The following is a 14731-nucleotide window of genomic DNA, read 5'->3' as shown; positions in this document are numbered from 1 at the left end:
CCCGCCTCCCCCATTTGAATGATTATCAGGTACATATTACCCCTACCCATTTACCAAAAAAAATGTCAAAAAGTAATAAACACAAGAGACAAGTTTTTGACAATTCCTCTGTTAAAAAATAAAAAAAATAGTGTCCCTCGATGTAAATCCATTATCAATCATGCCGCCCACCGAAAAAAAAAAAAAAAAAAAAACACCCCCACCTCCTGGGAGGCCTCCTGGCGAAATGCCTGTTCTGTGTTTTGACATTTCTTATACATATACGTAGGTAAGGAGTGGGGCCACTTGGCCACGTCATCTGGTGGCACCGCCCCCTTCTGACGTCACATGCCCACCATGCTTCAATCCATGACGTTAGAAGAGGGGGGTGCCATCAGGTGACGTAGCCAGGTGCCCCCTCCCCCTTACCTATATAAGATTTGTCAAAGCGCAAAGCAGGCATTCTGCAATAGGCCTCCCAGGACGCAGGAGCTTTTTTCATTTTTATTTTTTTGGGTTGGCCTGTGGCGTGATTAACGATGGATTTACATCGAGGGACATTATTTATTTTTTCATAAAGGAATTGTCAAAAACTTGTCTCTTGTGTTCATTACTTTTTTACACTTTTTTTGGTGAATAGGTAGGGGTACTATGCACCCCATACTCATTCACATGGGGGGGTCATGATCTGGGGGTCCCTTTGTTAAAGGCAGTTTCCAGATACTGATAAGCCCCCTGTCTGCAGACCCCCTCAACCACTGGCCACAGTTGTGGGGATGAGGCCCTTGTCCCCATCAACACCAAAACACCCACCCCCCCATGTTGAGGGCATGTGCCCTGGTATGATTCAGGCCCGGATAAGGGTCTGTGTCTGGTATGGATTTTGGGGGGGGGGGGGCCACGCCGTTTTTTCTTTAAAATTCTGGTGTAGGGTTCCCTCCCAAATCCATACCTGTCCCTGAGTCTGGTATGGACTGGGGGGGGACCCCACGCAATTTTTCTTTAATTTTTTAATAGCCGGGTGCCAGCAATTGCAACCATGAGTCATTTTAAATGGGGTTTGACTTGTGTTTTTTTTCTTTTCATTTTTTCTGCAGCATGTTTTATGCATGCTACAGATTCCCCATTTTACAGGCACATTAAGGGGACCCCCCCCCCCCGCACTATTTTTAAAGGAATATTTAATTTTTATTGTTGCACTTTAAGCATAATTAAAATCACTGCTCCTGGAAAAAAAAATGCTTTTTAAAAAAAACATTTATTGATACATGTTCCCCAGGGCAGTACCCAGACTCCCATAACCCTTTTCTGACTAATTACTTGCGTATATAGTAAGCCTTCAAAATGGGAACTTTTGATTTTTCTTGTTTGGCTCCCATAGATTTTAATAGGGTTCGCCGTTCGGGTGCGAATCGAACAGGGGGGTGTTCAACCCATGTCTACCTCCTATTACAGAAGGTCAATAGCGCTTGTGTCTACACACCCAGCCAGGGCCTTTGATGCCCTTTGTATGATGTATTTGTATCAGGGGCGTATCATGAAATCAGCGGTCTCGTGTGCAAGATAAAAAGTGGGCCCTATGCATCGTAATAAATAATAAAAATAAAAATGCAGCACGAAATGTGGGCGGTATATAAATTGCACGAAATATTGGGGGCGTGGCTTAAAAAGGGTGTGCCTTAATATAATTGACAATAATTGTAAATATAATCAAAATATTCATACAAATGGAAAATCATATCAGTGAAATGTCCAAAAAAAAATATAAGGTGTCCACTATTTTCTTGCTACACGATTTTATATCCAATGAACTTTATTTTCACAATATTTTTTCACCTTATATATTTTTTTGGACATTTCACCGATATGATTTTCCATTTGTATGAATATTTTGATTATATTCACAATTATTGTCAATTTGATTAATCACTGTTGATGTTAGTGCTACACATTGTGTTATTGTTGTATTTGATTTTTTCTATAGATCAGTGTATTGCTGCTTTCGTTTTTTATCATTACTTCTTTATTTATATACATCACTTTAGCGCAGGATGTTTTTGGATTATATGTGACTTAATATAGTCTGAGATGACTTGCATAGTGCAGAATGTGGTAATATTAAATAAGGAATGTACGGTATGTAGTGTATTTTAGTGGGTAGTATGTGCAGGTAGAGGAATGCAGAGTGAATAGCGGTGGATAGTATGTGCAGGAGGGGAGTGCGGAGTGTATGGAGGTGGGTAGTATGTGCAGGGAGGGGAGTGCGGAGTGTATGGTGGTAGTTTTTATGTGCAAGAAAGGAATGTGGAGTGTAAGGCAGTGAGTATTATGTGCAGGAGAGGTGTGCGGAGTGTATGGCAGTGAGTAGTATGTGCAGGAGAGGAGTGCAGAGTGTATGGGGGTGGGTAGTATGATCAGGAGAGGAGTGCGGAGTGTATGGCAGTGAGTAGTATGTGCAGGAAAGGAGTGCTGAGTGTATGGTTGTGGGTAGTATGTGCAGTAGAGGAGTTCAGTCACCAGTGCTGCCCCCCATCACATAAAAGTTCATAGACCTCCCCTAAACACCAGAGTCCACAAAGTTCTCCCTTAAAACAGAGTCCACAGAGTTCACTTTTACACCAGGGTCCGCAAAGTTCCCCCATGCACTGTAAGGGAAATCCTTCAGACTCTGATGTTAGGGGGGAATGCCAGGAACAGACCACCTTTGGCAAAGTAAATACACTAAGGTAAGGGAGAGTTTTTTTTTTTTTTTTTTTTTTTTTTTTTTAATATATTTTTATTGAGTTTACGAACAAAACATACAAAGATAAAGAAAACCAACAAACACAAGACCTTCTTAGCAAAGAAGGGAAACAAATACAACACAATCAAGCATTACCATAAACACTGGTGCTCCCCGGTCAACCCCCCCGAAACATGTGATATAGGAGAAGGCGAAGCTGCAGTATAACATAACAACATTTACAGGTCAATACTAGAAGAAGTACACACTATACATGGAACGTCAGCAGCGGTCCCTTTATGGAGTAGCAGAGATGGAATCTTTCTCCACTAAATTTGGAGGAGGTAGAGTAAGTGGACTGGATATCCAGCCATGCCATATTTAATCTAATACCGTATTTATCAGCATATAACACTCACTTTTGCCTCCTAAAAATGGAGGGCAAAACACCAGTGCGTGTTATACGCCGATGTATTTAAAAAAAACAGTCTAGGCAGCGATGACAGGGCAGAGGAGGGGGGCGGGCCCGGGCCAAGTAGAAGGAAGGACGAGCGGTTGCTGTCATAGGAAGTTCCGCCTCCTATGATAGACAGCACAGTGGTCCAATGCCGGGATGCGGGACCTGTGATGTCTATCATAGGCGCCGGGACCTCTGAATACAGCGGTCGCTCTTCCTTGCTTCTCCTTGGTCCGGTCCAAACCCCCCCCCCCCCTCTGCCTCTCAGCCTGTTTTTTTTTTAAATACCACTGTGCTGGCGAGGCTGCATGAACACTGCGCTGGCGAGGCTGCATGAACACTGCGCTGGCGAGGCTGCATGAACACTGCGCTGGCGAGGCTGCATGAACCCTGCACTGATGAGGCTGCATGAACCCTGCGCTGATGAGGCTGCATGAACACTGCGCTGATGAGGCTGCATGAACCCTGCGCTGAGGAGGCTGCATGAACCCTGCGCTGGCGAGGCTGCATGAACCCTACGCTGGCGAGGCTGCATGAACCCTGCACTGATGAGGCTGCATGAACACCGCGCTGATGAGGCTGCATGAACCCTGCGCTGATGAGGCTGCATGAACCCTGCGCTAATGAGGCTGCATGAACCCTGCGCTGATGAGGCTGCATGAACACTGCGCTGATGAGGCTGCATTCACGGCCACTGGTAAGACTGCATTTGATTAAAAAAATATTTTTCTGAGTTCAATGCTGTTTATTTCAAATTTAAGCTTTTTTCCTAAAATTTCCCTCCTAAATTAAAGTGCGTGTTATACGCCGATAAATACGGTAAGTGTGGACGACCAAGTAACTCAAAAGTAAGTTTATAAAGGGGAAGACAATTGTTAACTAATTGAAGCCAGGCAGCAACAGTAGGCCCCGCGGAACCCTTCCAGCTTAGAAGTATCGCCTTTTTAGCATAAAAATACAGTGCGGAGTAGGTGTTTGACGTGTCCGGCAACCAGCAGGTCCCTGAACACGCCCAACAGGCAATTCTTCGGATGAAGGACCTTAGGGAGACCAAGAACCGAGGACAGGAATGTATTAGGAATGTATTAGTTTCAGCCCAAAATTTAGCCACCACTGGACAGGACCAAAAACAGTGAAGAAAGTCGGCCGGCAGACCACAGCCCCGAAAACAATCAGGGGTGGGACGCATGCCTAATTTATGCAGACGGCCAGGGGTAAAATAACTCTGATAAAACACCTTTAGCTGAATCAGGCTGTCATTGGAGGCTATAGCAGACTTATGATAAGTAATAGAGAATTCAGTCCAGTCATCCTCTCTAAAGTCAATACTCATATTAACCCAACGTGCCTTTGCAATTCTAGGATTGGAATCTGTCATCAAAAAAGAGTAGTATTGTGAAATTAGCTTCATAGTGCCAGGGTCTCTAAGCAGTTTCTCCAAAGCAGACATGCTCAAAGGAGCTGAAAGCAGAGTGAACTGAGCCTGCAAAGCATGTCTGACTTGGATATAAAAGAACCAGGCCGAAGCAGGTAGTCCAAATTCTCCCCAGAGCTGCCGGAAGGACTTGAACCCCTGGGCAGCATATAAGTGGTTGAGATACTTAATACCCCTAGCTATCCAAAACTGGCAACATGGGTGGGACATCAATTCAGGGAGTTCAGGATTGCACCAGAGCGGGTTATTAGGGGATGAGGTCCAGGCATCCACAGGAATCCTCTGTATCACAGTTTTAAAAAGGGATAAGGTGGTCTGAAGCATAAGGGCACCTGGAACCGGGGGGGACTTGTCTACGATATACTATATTATGAAGACATTCAAGCGAGGTGACGATGGCAGCTTCAGTAGTAGAGCAGGCGTTATGTGAGGAGGGATGCAACCAATCATGGACCACCACCAGCTGAGACGCAAGGTAGTAGCAATAGAAATTGGGGAAAGCCAAGCCAGCCAGGTGCATGGGTAATTTTAGGGTGTCTAAAGCTATCCTAGGGGGCTTTTTATGCCACAGGAACGTTAACAGAAGTGAGTCTATCCGGCTGAAAAGGGATTTAGGGACTTTGCACTGGGCGTTAGCCAAAACATACAGAAGTTTCTGGAGGAAAATCATTTTGATCATATTAACTCGCCCTACCAAATTCAAAGGAAGGTCCATCCACTGAGAGATACGTTGTTGGTGGAGCTCAATGAGAGGGCAGAGATTATTGGACACATAGGAATGTAGTGGCAACTGGACAATAACCCCGAGGTAACGAAAGGAGCGGGACACCTGGAGCCTGGAATCCGGGTAAATCGCCAATTCAGCCGCAGGGTCCAAAGGGAAAATAGTGGATTTGGACCAATTGATGCGAAAGCCCGAAAAGTCCCCGAAGCTCTCCATCTCCCTGAGAAGGGCTCGCAAGGAGTCAGAGGGATCCGCCAGGTAGACAAGCGTATGGTCAGCATAAAGGGATATCCTCTCCTCAATAGAGCCGATAGCCAGACCCCTGATATTCGGAGCTGTGCAGATACGAACAGCCAGGGGTTCAATGGCCAAGGCAAACAAAAGTGGGGATAAAGGACACCCCTGCCTCGTGCCCCTGGAGATCGAGAACTTCGGGGAGATCGTAGCATTCACCCTAACTCTAGCGACAGGATCGGTATAGAGAAGTTTAATCCAGGCAATCATGCGAGGACCAAACCCGCATTTCTGCAAAACCATAAATAGATAGGGCCACTCTACACTGTCAAATGCTTTACAGGTATCTAAGGAAACAATAACACGAGTCGAGGAATTAGGATGTGGGTACTGTAAGTTATGGAACAACCTGCGGATATTCATACGGGTAGAACGGCCCGGGATAAAACCTCCCTGGTCATCCTGCACCAATGAAGGGATGATCTTATTCACTCGGTTGGCCAGCACTTTGGCAAGTATCTTCACATCTACATTGATCAATGAAATGGGTCTATAAGAATCGCAATGTAGGGGATCCTTACAGGGTTTAAGGAGGAGAATAATTAAGGCCTCTCACATTGATGGGGGAAGCACCCCAGCCGCCAGAGCAGCCTCAAAGGTGCGCAGGAGGTGGGGGCTAAGAAGGTGTTTAAACGAATGATACCATTCAGGGGGGAACCCGTCAGGTCCAGGGGTTTGTGTTTGGGCATCTGTCCAATTGCAAACTATATCTCTTCTATCCTGAGTGGGGCTTCGAGGTCCTCGGTATCTTGAGCCGTCAGAGAAGGGAGGGTAATGTCAGTGAGGTAGAGAGACAGGGAGGCATCGTCATATTGGGCAGTGGAGGTATAAAGGTCAGTGAACAAGGAGACAAATGCGTCCAGAATGGCCGAAGGAGCATCTACCACCTCTGTCGGGGAAACACGAATCCTCGGGACAGAAGTGGGAGAATACTCTGGGCGAGCCAAATAGGCCAGCAGCCGGCCTGCTTTATTACCATGTTCAAACAGTTTTTGAGAAGTATACAGCATACGTTTTTGGGTAAGGTGCAGTAAGCGGAGTTCATTACTTCTGCAGGCTTGAAGCCTTTGAGCATGTGTGTGTAGAGAAGGTTGAGCAGTATAAGCTCCCTCAGCCTTTACCAAGACAGTCTCAAGCTCCTCAGTGCAAATTTTATCATTCTTATGGAGTATGCCCGTAATAGACATAAAGGTATCTCGGGCAGAGGGCTTGAATGCCTCCCACACCATCAAGGAGTCTGCAGTGAGCAAGTTCGTTTCCCAATACTCCGAGACCCCTTTAGTGCAAGCGCCTAGAACTGTAGGGTCAGTCAGCCAATGAGCATTGAGACGCCACAGTGGAGGGCTGGAAGCTGGCAGAATAGAGAGTTCCACCATCACCGGGGCATGATCCGAAATCCCACAGGGAAGGATGGATGCCCCAGTGACGAGCGGAAGGGTGTGAGGGGGAGCAAAAATCATATCAATACGAGACATATTTTTAAAAGAATCAGAGTGACACATATATTGTCTAGTGTCAGGGTGTATCCAGCGCCACACGTCCACCAAACCATATACTTGAATTCAGTCCAGCAGGGACTGGAAGATACGCCCTTCCCCCTGCAAGCGGTCCATGGCAGGGTCAATCACTGCATTGAAGACCCCACATAGAGGACATGACCCAATGGAGAGTCCAGAGTAAAGGAAGTAACTTTGTTAAGAATTTCTGCTGAGAACGGAGGAGGGATATATAGGTTAATTAAATTAAGGACATTACGGCCAATCTGCAGGGACAACAGAACAAATCTGACCTCTGGGTCCATCCTTACGCGAAGCACCTCCGCTGGGAGGGACTTGGCAACAAGGACCGAGACCCCCCTGGAGTAGGAAGTATGAAAGGCATGGTAGGAATGGGCAATCCAAGCTCTTTTCAGGGCTAAATGTTTAGGGGCGATAAGATGGGTTTCTTGGAGACATATAATATGAGATTTATATTGTTTGAGGAAGGAGAAAACCAGGGACCGCTTGTGAGGAGAGTTTAAACCCCTGACGTTCCAAGAGATAACTTTCAACAGGTGCAAGGCAGCCAATCAGCAAGCGTTTAACTAGTGTGCCCTAGAAGCCATCACAGCCATGTCTACTAATGGCATGGCTGTGATAGGCCAGTGCAGCATGTGACCCAGACTCTATATAAGCTAGAGTCACACAGCGCTGCGAGTCACTCTGCTAATACTACTGTAGGGAGAGGTTCCTGACTGCTGCTGCTGAGGGAGAGATAAGACTTTACTATAGGGCAAGGCTGGAGAGATTGCTTGTAGGGAAAGCATAGGAAGAACAATCTGCTTTATCATACAGCGATCTACATTGATTTAATTTTGTGGGGTGCAGTGAACGATGTTTTTGCCAAGAGGGAGAGAGGAGTTTACTGTAGGGCCAGGCTGGAGAGATTGCTTTTAGGGAAAGCATAGATAGGAACAATCTGCTTTAATCAGACAGCGATTTACATTGATTGTATTGTGTGGGGGTGCAGTGGAACGATCTTTATGCCCTGACCTGAGCCAAGTGAGGAGGAGAAGGGAGAAACAAGAACATTTTATCAGTCTGTTAGGCGTGCGGTGCTGCACATTTCATGCAACCTTAGTGCATATGTGTGTGCTTAATCTGCATTGAAGAGACATTAAAGACTGTATGTCAGACAGACATTGCTTTTCTAACCTGCTCTTCAAAAAGCACCAATGTGAGGGGAAAATAATTTTTTTACAGTATTTAGGGTAAAAAAAATTATTTTTCAGTTTTTCATTCAAATGGGTTTTTTTTTTTTTTTTTTGTTATTCAATAGCGGAATAGAACAACAGTATTCAACCTGGCTGTTAGGCGTGTGGTGCTGCACATTTCATGCAACCTCAGTGCATATGTGTGTGCTTAATCTGCATTTAAAAAAGAAAAAACATTTTGTCCTTCATATTTAACTTTAAAGACTGTATGTCAGACAGAGATTGCTTTTCTAACCTGCTCTTAAAAAAGCACCAATGTGAGGGGAAAATAATTATTTTACAGTATTTAGGGTAAAAAAATTATTTTTCAGTTTTTCATTCATACATTAACGCCAGGTACACATTTGTCAAGTAAGGGCACAGTTCTGGAGGGTGACGAGGTGGAGGATGAGGAGGAGATGGAGGAGGAGGAACCATGTTCACAGCAGGGTGGCACCCAGATAACTGATAACAACAGATACTACACTTGATCTCCGAGGGTGGGTTCCTGCACCCACAAACACCAGGCACACAATTGTCCAGCAAGGGCACAGTTCTGGAGGATGACGAGGTGGAGGATGAGGATGAGATGGAGGAGAAGGAACCATGTTCACAGCAGGGTGGCACCCAGATAACTGATAACAACAGATACTACACTTGATCTTAGGCAAAAGGTCAAGACTCGAGAAGCGAAGCTGGTGGCATTCCCACCTGACCCCGGGGGGGAACAGTGACAGCACAAGGCAGAGAAGGAGGAGGGGGTCACCAACGTAGCCAGGGCACCGCCACCACCTGTATGAAATGTGGAAAAGCTTTGTCGGCACGCCACAACAACCAGGACCACCAGCAGTTTTTTTTTTTTTAAGCCCCTGTGTGTGAACACACTCAGACTATCAGCCGGTGGGTGCATAAAAAGTGCACACCAAAAAAGTGCACAGGGTGCACACATGGTCCTTGACCCTGATCCCCCAGGGCGCAAGGCTCCTGACAGGGACTGGGGTACTTACACTGGCTAACCCGGCCAAAACCAGGCAGCCCTGTTCTTTAGGAGGTCTGCTGAAACAGACCACTACTAGGTAGGGCTCTCCCGAAGAGAGACCCCATGAGAGAGGGCAAACCAACCCAGAAGGCCATATCCACCCCCTCCCAAGACTTTCAGGGACAGGCCCAAGGACCTACACCCTACTAATCACGCTGTGCAAAATAAAGTGTACTGCCACAATAAAAAACACAAAACGTGAGACACACAACACATAAAAGTGGGGAAAGGGATAGTGCATAAATGCAAGGTTAGTGCCACTTTGCAATACTATGGCAGGCCCTTCGGCCAGGAACAAAAAATTCCTCTGGTCCTGACTCCTGACCAAAAGGCCCGGCCCTAGAGGCAGGTGTGAAAAATGTGTGTAGGAAGTGCAGTGTCCTTGGTGCCATACTCATAGTGTTGCCATCCACCGTGAATTATGGCACCCTTGGACTGCCACTCCAGGGGCACATACACCACAGGCTTTTCAGAATCCCGGTCCCTGGCAAGACCAGTGCAGCCCCGTCCCTACCAGAAGCCTCAGAACTTAGACAGCTTTTGGAGAGCCCGGCCCACAACCAGGGACACATACCTTTACCAAGGCCAGACTCGTACTATACACGTACTGAATGACAGGTCTGCCCCCTTCAACTTCTGGGTCTCCAGATTGGGCACATGGCCTGAGCTTGCCCTTTACGCCTTGGAGGTGCTGGCCAGTGTATTATCTGAACGTGTATTTAGCACGGCTGGGGGCGTTATCACAGACAAGCGCAGCCGCCTGTCCAAAACCAATGTGGACAAGCTCACGTTCATTAAAATGAACCAGGCATGGATCCCACAGGACTTGTCCATACCTTGTGCAGAATAGACATGTATACCGGCCTTACCCAGCCATTGCTGGATTTGATCTTTCTTATTCTTTTGGGGTGTACCCGAATTTAAATTGTTTTTTAATTAAAAACCAAAACCAGCATTGGCTACCTCGTCCTCCTCCTCCACTGCCGCCGCTTCCACCTACACCGCCATATCCACCGCCACCTCAACCTCCTACTCCATATGGGCCTCGTCCTCCTCCTACATCATTCAAGATGATTATTTTTTATTTTTCTGTTTTTTATGTTCTTATAAGTTATTTCCCTTTCCACATTTGTTTGCAGAGCACTTGCCATGCTCCTAAGATGATTTTACTGCCATTTGCAGCCCTCTAGCCCTTTCCATGTTTGTTTTAGAGGCATTTTAGTGCTCAAAAGTTCGGGTCTCCATTGACTTCAATAGGGTTCGGGATCAGGAAAAAGTTCGGGTTAAGTCCGGGTCACGAACCCGGACTTTTTTTTCAAGTTCGGTCGAACCTGACGAACCCGAACATCCAGGTGTTCGCTCAACTCTATTCGTGACAGATAAAAGAGCATGTCTGTCCACAGACTCTGTTGACCGACTGACATTTCTCAAAATGAATCTGTCCTGCATTAGCAGCAGCTATCAAGCCCCTGATGCCAATGTCACTGAATAAATGTTTTTGGATCTGAAATATCTGCAAGACTGTATAGGCTGCATAGCTTTGTGGGTGTTGATTTTATCCTAAAGTAATTTTTTGGTATAGGTTTCATACACAATACACAATTTCACTACACAAATAATACCCAAGGACCAATTTTTCTGCACCTGTTTGGTGCATATCATTTGAATTTTTTACAGTAAGGCAATTCTTGCTTTTATCAAAAGTACCTCTATAGGGTTACAGTGTGAAGGCACCACCAACACCCAAAGCCCATTTTTTTCCGCACCTGTTTGGCAGGTGCATATCATTTAAATTTTTTACAGAAATGCCAATTCTTGCTTTTATCAAGAGTACCTTTAGCCATTTCCTGCTCTCTTCGGCAGTGTGTTCTCAGGGCATTCCACGTGGAAAGGATTTCTTCCTTTCACTGGTCTATAGATCAGAGGCGGCTTAGGCGGCAGAATGAGTTTGCCACTAAACCCAAAGCCATTCTTTAATGGCCTTACTGGTAAGCCAGTAATAGTGAAACTCAATTGGGTTATGGAATACAAGGGATACCTGGTCTCTGTGGATGGCTACATGAACATGCAGCTCACCAATACAGAAGAGTATATTGATGGGGCATTGTCTGGACATCTCGGAGAAGTTATAATAAGCTGTAATTATGGTGGAAGAAGATGGCGAGATGAGAGAATAAAGCAATTTCCAAATAAATTTTCAAAATAGATTTTGAAACTTCTCTTTTGAGATTATTGTTGGACATTGTTTTTTGTATGTTTTGTTAAAAATTAAAACCAGAATTTATCAAAAAATCTCTAATCTTTTTTTGAGTGCACTAAATTGTGGCCTCATCATACAGACTGGCTCCCTAAGCTGTTGTTTACAAAATAAAGAAAGCTTGCAGGGAAAATCAATGTCATTTTCTTTTTCTTTATATATGTCAGTTTTGCTTCAGCAGGTTCTCTTCATAGTACAGATGCTCAACTTTACAGGCAGACTAAGAGGACCCCCCAGGCACTATATTTAAAGGAATTTTTCATTTTTATTATTTCACTTTAAGAATCATGAAAATCATTGTTCCTCTAAAAATTATCTTTTTAAAAAAAAAAAATGCTTGCATTGATATATGTCCCCCAGAGCAGTACCTGGGCCCCAATACCCTTTTTATGGCCATTAACTTACACATAAGCCTTCAAAATGGGCACTTTAGATTTTTCAAGTTTGGGTCCCATAGACTTTAATAGTATGTGCGATGTTCAATGTTTCTGGTGTTATCCAAACTGGGGGGGGGGGGGGGGGGTGTTTTCTTGGTTTTGCCAAGTTTCAAGAACAGGGAGGAGAGTTCTTTTGTTCTTTTTCTACCTGTTCCTTATGTTCACAATTCGTCAGATAAGTGAACATTAGGTTTTTTGACCCTGAAATCCACCCATAGTCTTGCAAAACACAATTTTAAACTGAAAATGAACCATCAATTACAAGCAATATGCTTTTAATCATGATAGACCAGTGAATGCCCCTTGGAGTTTAAATAAGGGAAATATGCAAATGTCCCACCTTGATCAGTGACAAAAACTGGACAAGGAAACCCTGGAAGAGCATGGAGCTGCCACATCCCTGAACAGATAACACAACACGCTACCATTACCCCTTGGGACATTGATGCAGCAACCAAATATTAATCATCTTTAAAGAAAATGTACAGCCAAAGCTCGTTTGGCTGTACATCACCTATGGATCACAGGAGTGCAGCTCTCTGCTGACGTCAAAGAAATTGGTCCAGGCACTGTGTCATCACGACAATGGAAGTCGGGATCCGCCAAGTGCCTGGACGGAGACCCGGATTAGCCTCTCAGTGAGCCGCACCCCGTCCCTCCACAGCCCAGCGCTCCAGTAAGCATGTGAGGGGCAGAGCAGAGAGCTAACAGTCAGCAGCTCTCTGCTCAGGGAGCTGTCAGAACTGAGCGACTGGCGATGTTTGATCGCTCGGTTCTTAGTAGTGCAGAGGCGTCGGGGGGACAAATGCAGCATCGGACCTATGCTGCATCCACTTAGGTAAGTATAAGTTAAAGAAAAAAGAACACCATACTTCTCTTTTAAAATAATTTTATTTTATTTGTACATGGTTAAAAGTAATTAACATGGGATATCCTAAAATATTTGGTTCCAGTATGATATATTCACTATACAATATACATCAATCCTTATATAATAATATTGATCATGGGTTAAAAACGTATCCCATATCTTTTTAGGGGGCAGTGGCGTACCATGGGTTGTCAGCGCCCGGGGCAAGGTAAGTAATTTGCGCCCCCTAACCCATGGACTTGTAGCAGTCCCTTTCACCAGTACAGTAGCACTGACCTACCTGACCACTACACAGACCTACATGACCACTACACAGACCTACCTGACCACTACACATACCTGCCTGACCACTACACTGACACCTACACAGACCTACCTGATTCCTACACTGACCTACCTGATTATTATGCTGACATTTACACTGACCTACCTGACCACTACACAGACCTACCTTATTCCTACACTGACCTACCTGATTTCTACACTAACCTACCTGATTCCTACACTAACCTATCTGATTACTATACTGACATCTATGCTGACCTACCTGACAACTACACAGACCTACCTGACACCTGCACTGACCCCTACACTGACACCTACCTGACACCAACACCTACACTCACCTACCTATCCTTCCCTCCCCCGATCATGTCCACTTCCCTGGGCCTGGCAGGCCGGCAACACGTCACTCACAGACTCACTCACCTCTTTCTCTCTCCTGAGCCCCATCTGCTATTATGTGGCCTCTGCCAGACACTGCCACAATGATGACCGGAGGTGGCTATCCGGAGCGGAGGAGAGACACAACTTGCCAGTGTAGAGGCGGCCAGACAGCAAGTCGAGACTCTGGAATCAAGCAGGGCTGCTCATGCACTGACTGTGATCTTCACCCACACTCCTGTGGCCGCAGGTGACAATTTTAGCCAGTCCGCCGCTCCTCCATCACAGCGGCGGTCACGAAGCACAATCCAAGTAGGGGAAAGCGTGCGGGCCACCACACAGGACATTGTATGGATAAATAAGAGTGGACAGAGTAACTTTGTGGATGGCGGGCGCCTGGGGCAGCCGTTCCCTCTGCCCCCCCTCCCCCATGCTACGCCACTGATGGCCGGTTATCGCTGGATTATACATCATAGCAAAACTGTGGACACAATAACAATTTCAAAACGATTTTTGTATGTACTTACAATCCACATTTTTAATGAGTAAACATGACGGGAATCATTAAAAGAACAGACACTCCCTCTGGCCACTAAGTGTCAAAGCGGACCAGAATACTCAACAAAGAACCCTCAAGGAGTAATGCAGATCCAAGATGCTAATGAGGGAAAAATAAAAAGGGCCACCATCCCCATTGTCAGAAAACCTAAAAAGGCAAAAATCATGTAATGAAAAAAGAAAAAGGTGCGCAAACAAGTGATGGGGCTATCAGCTGCAACCGAAACTCCAACCTGGATGAAAAGAAGGGTGTAAGGTGCGCTTGATATATGCTGAAATGATCACTATGTGAGTTATAAGGAAACTCTAAGTGGAAAAAAATGGGTGAGTGTCTACAAAAATGTACACAAATTATGAAACAGCAAAAATGTAACATAAATATTATTAATGAAACACTCTCTGTGCAAAAGAAGAAAAGTGATAAATGAAAAGTCCCAATAAAGTCCAAAAATTTGTGCAACAAATTTTCTTGATGTTTGAGGTGCAAATAAACCAAGGTGCAGATTATGAATACTCGGATCCCCCACAGCACCACGTGTGGATGAGGAAGAGGTACCCTTACCG

General features: G+C 45.3%; 1 protein-coding gene across 1 annotated transcript; it reads left to right on the top strand.

The window, feature by feature from the left end:
• Positions 1-11323: 11323 nt before the first annotated feature.
• Positions 11324-11587, top strand: LOC309565941 (small nuclear ribonucleoprotein F-like; the record flags this gene model as incomplete). The annotated part of the gene is made up of 1 exon (XM_082270970.1): positions 11324-11587. One exon carries the CDS (start codon positions 11324-11326, stop codon positions 11585-11587), a length of 264 nt encoding a protein of 87 aa, XP_082127096.1.
• Between the last annotated feature and the right edge of the window lie 3144 nt (positions 11588-14731).

This window comes from Pelophylax lessonae (assembly GCF_965119305.1).
Source record: "Pelophylax lessonae genome assembly, chromosome: 10".
In the NCBI taxonomy this organism is placed as follows: domain Eukaryota; kingdom Metazoa; phylum Chordata; class Amphibia; order Anura; family Ranidae; genus Pelophylax; species Pelophylax lessonae.
This window is presented reverse-complemented; position numbering and strand designations above follow the sequence as displayed.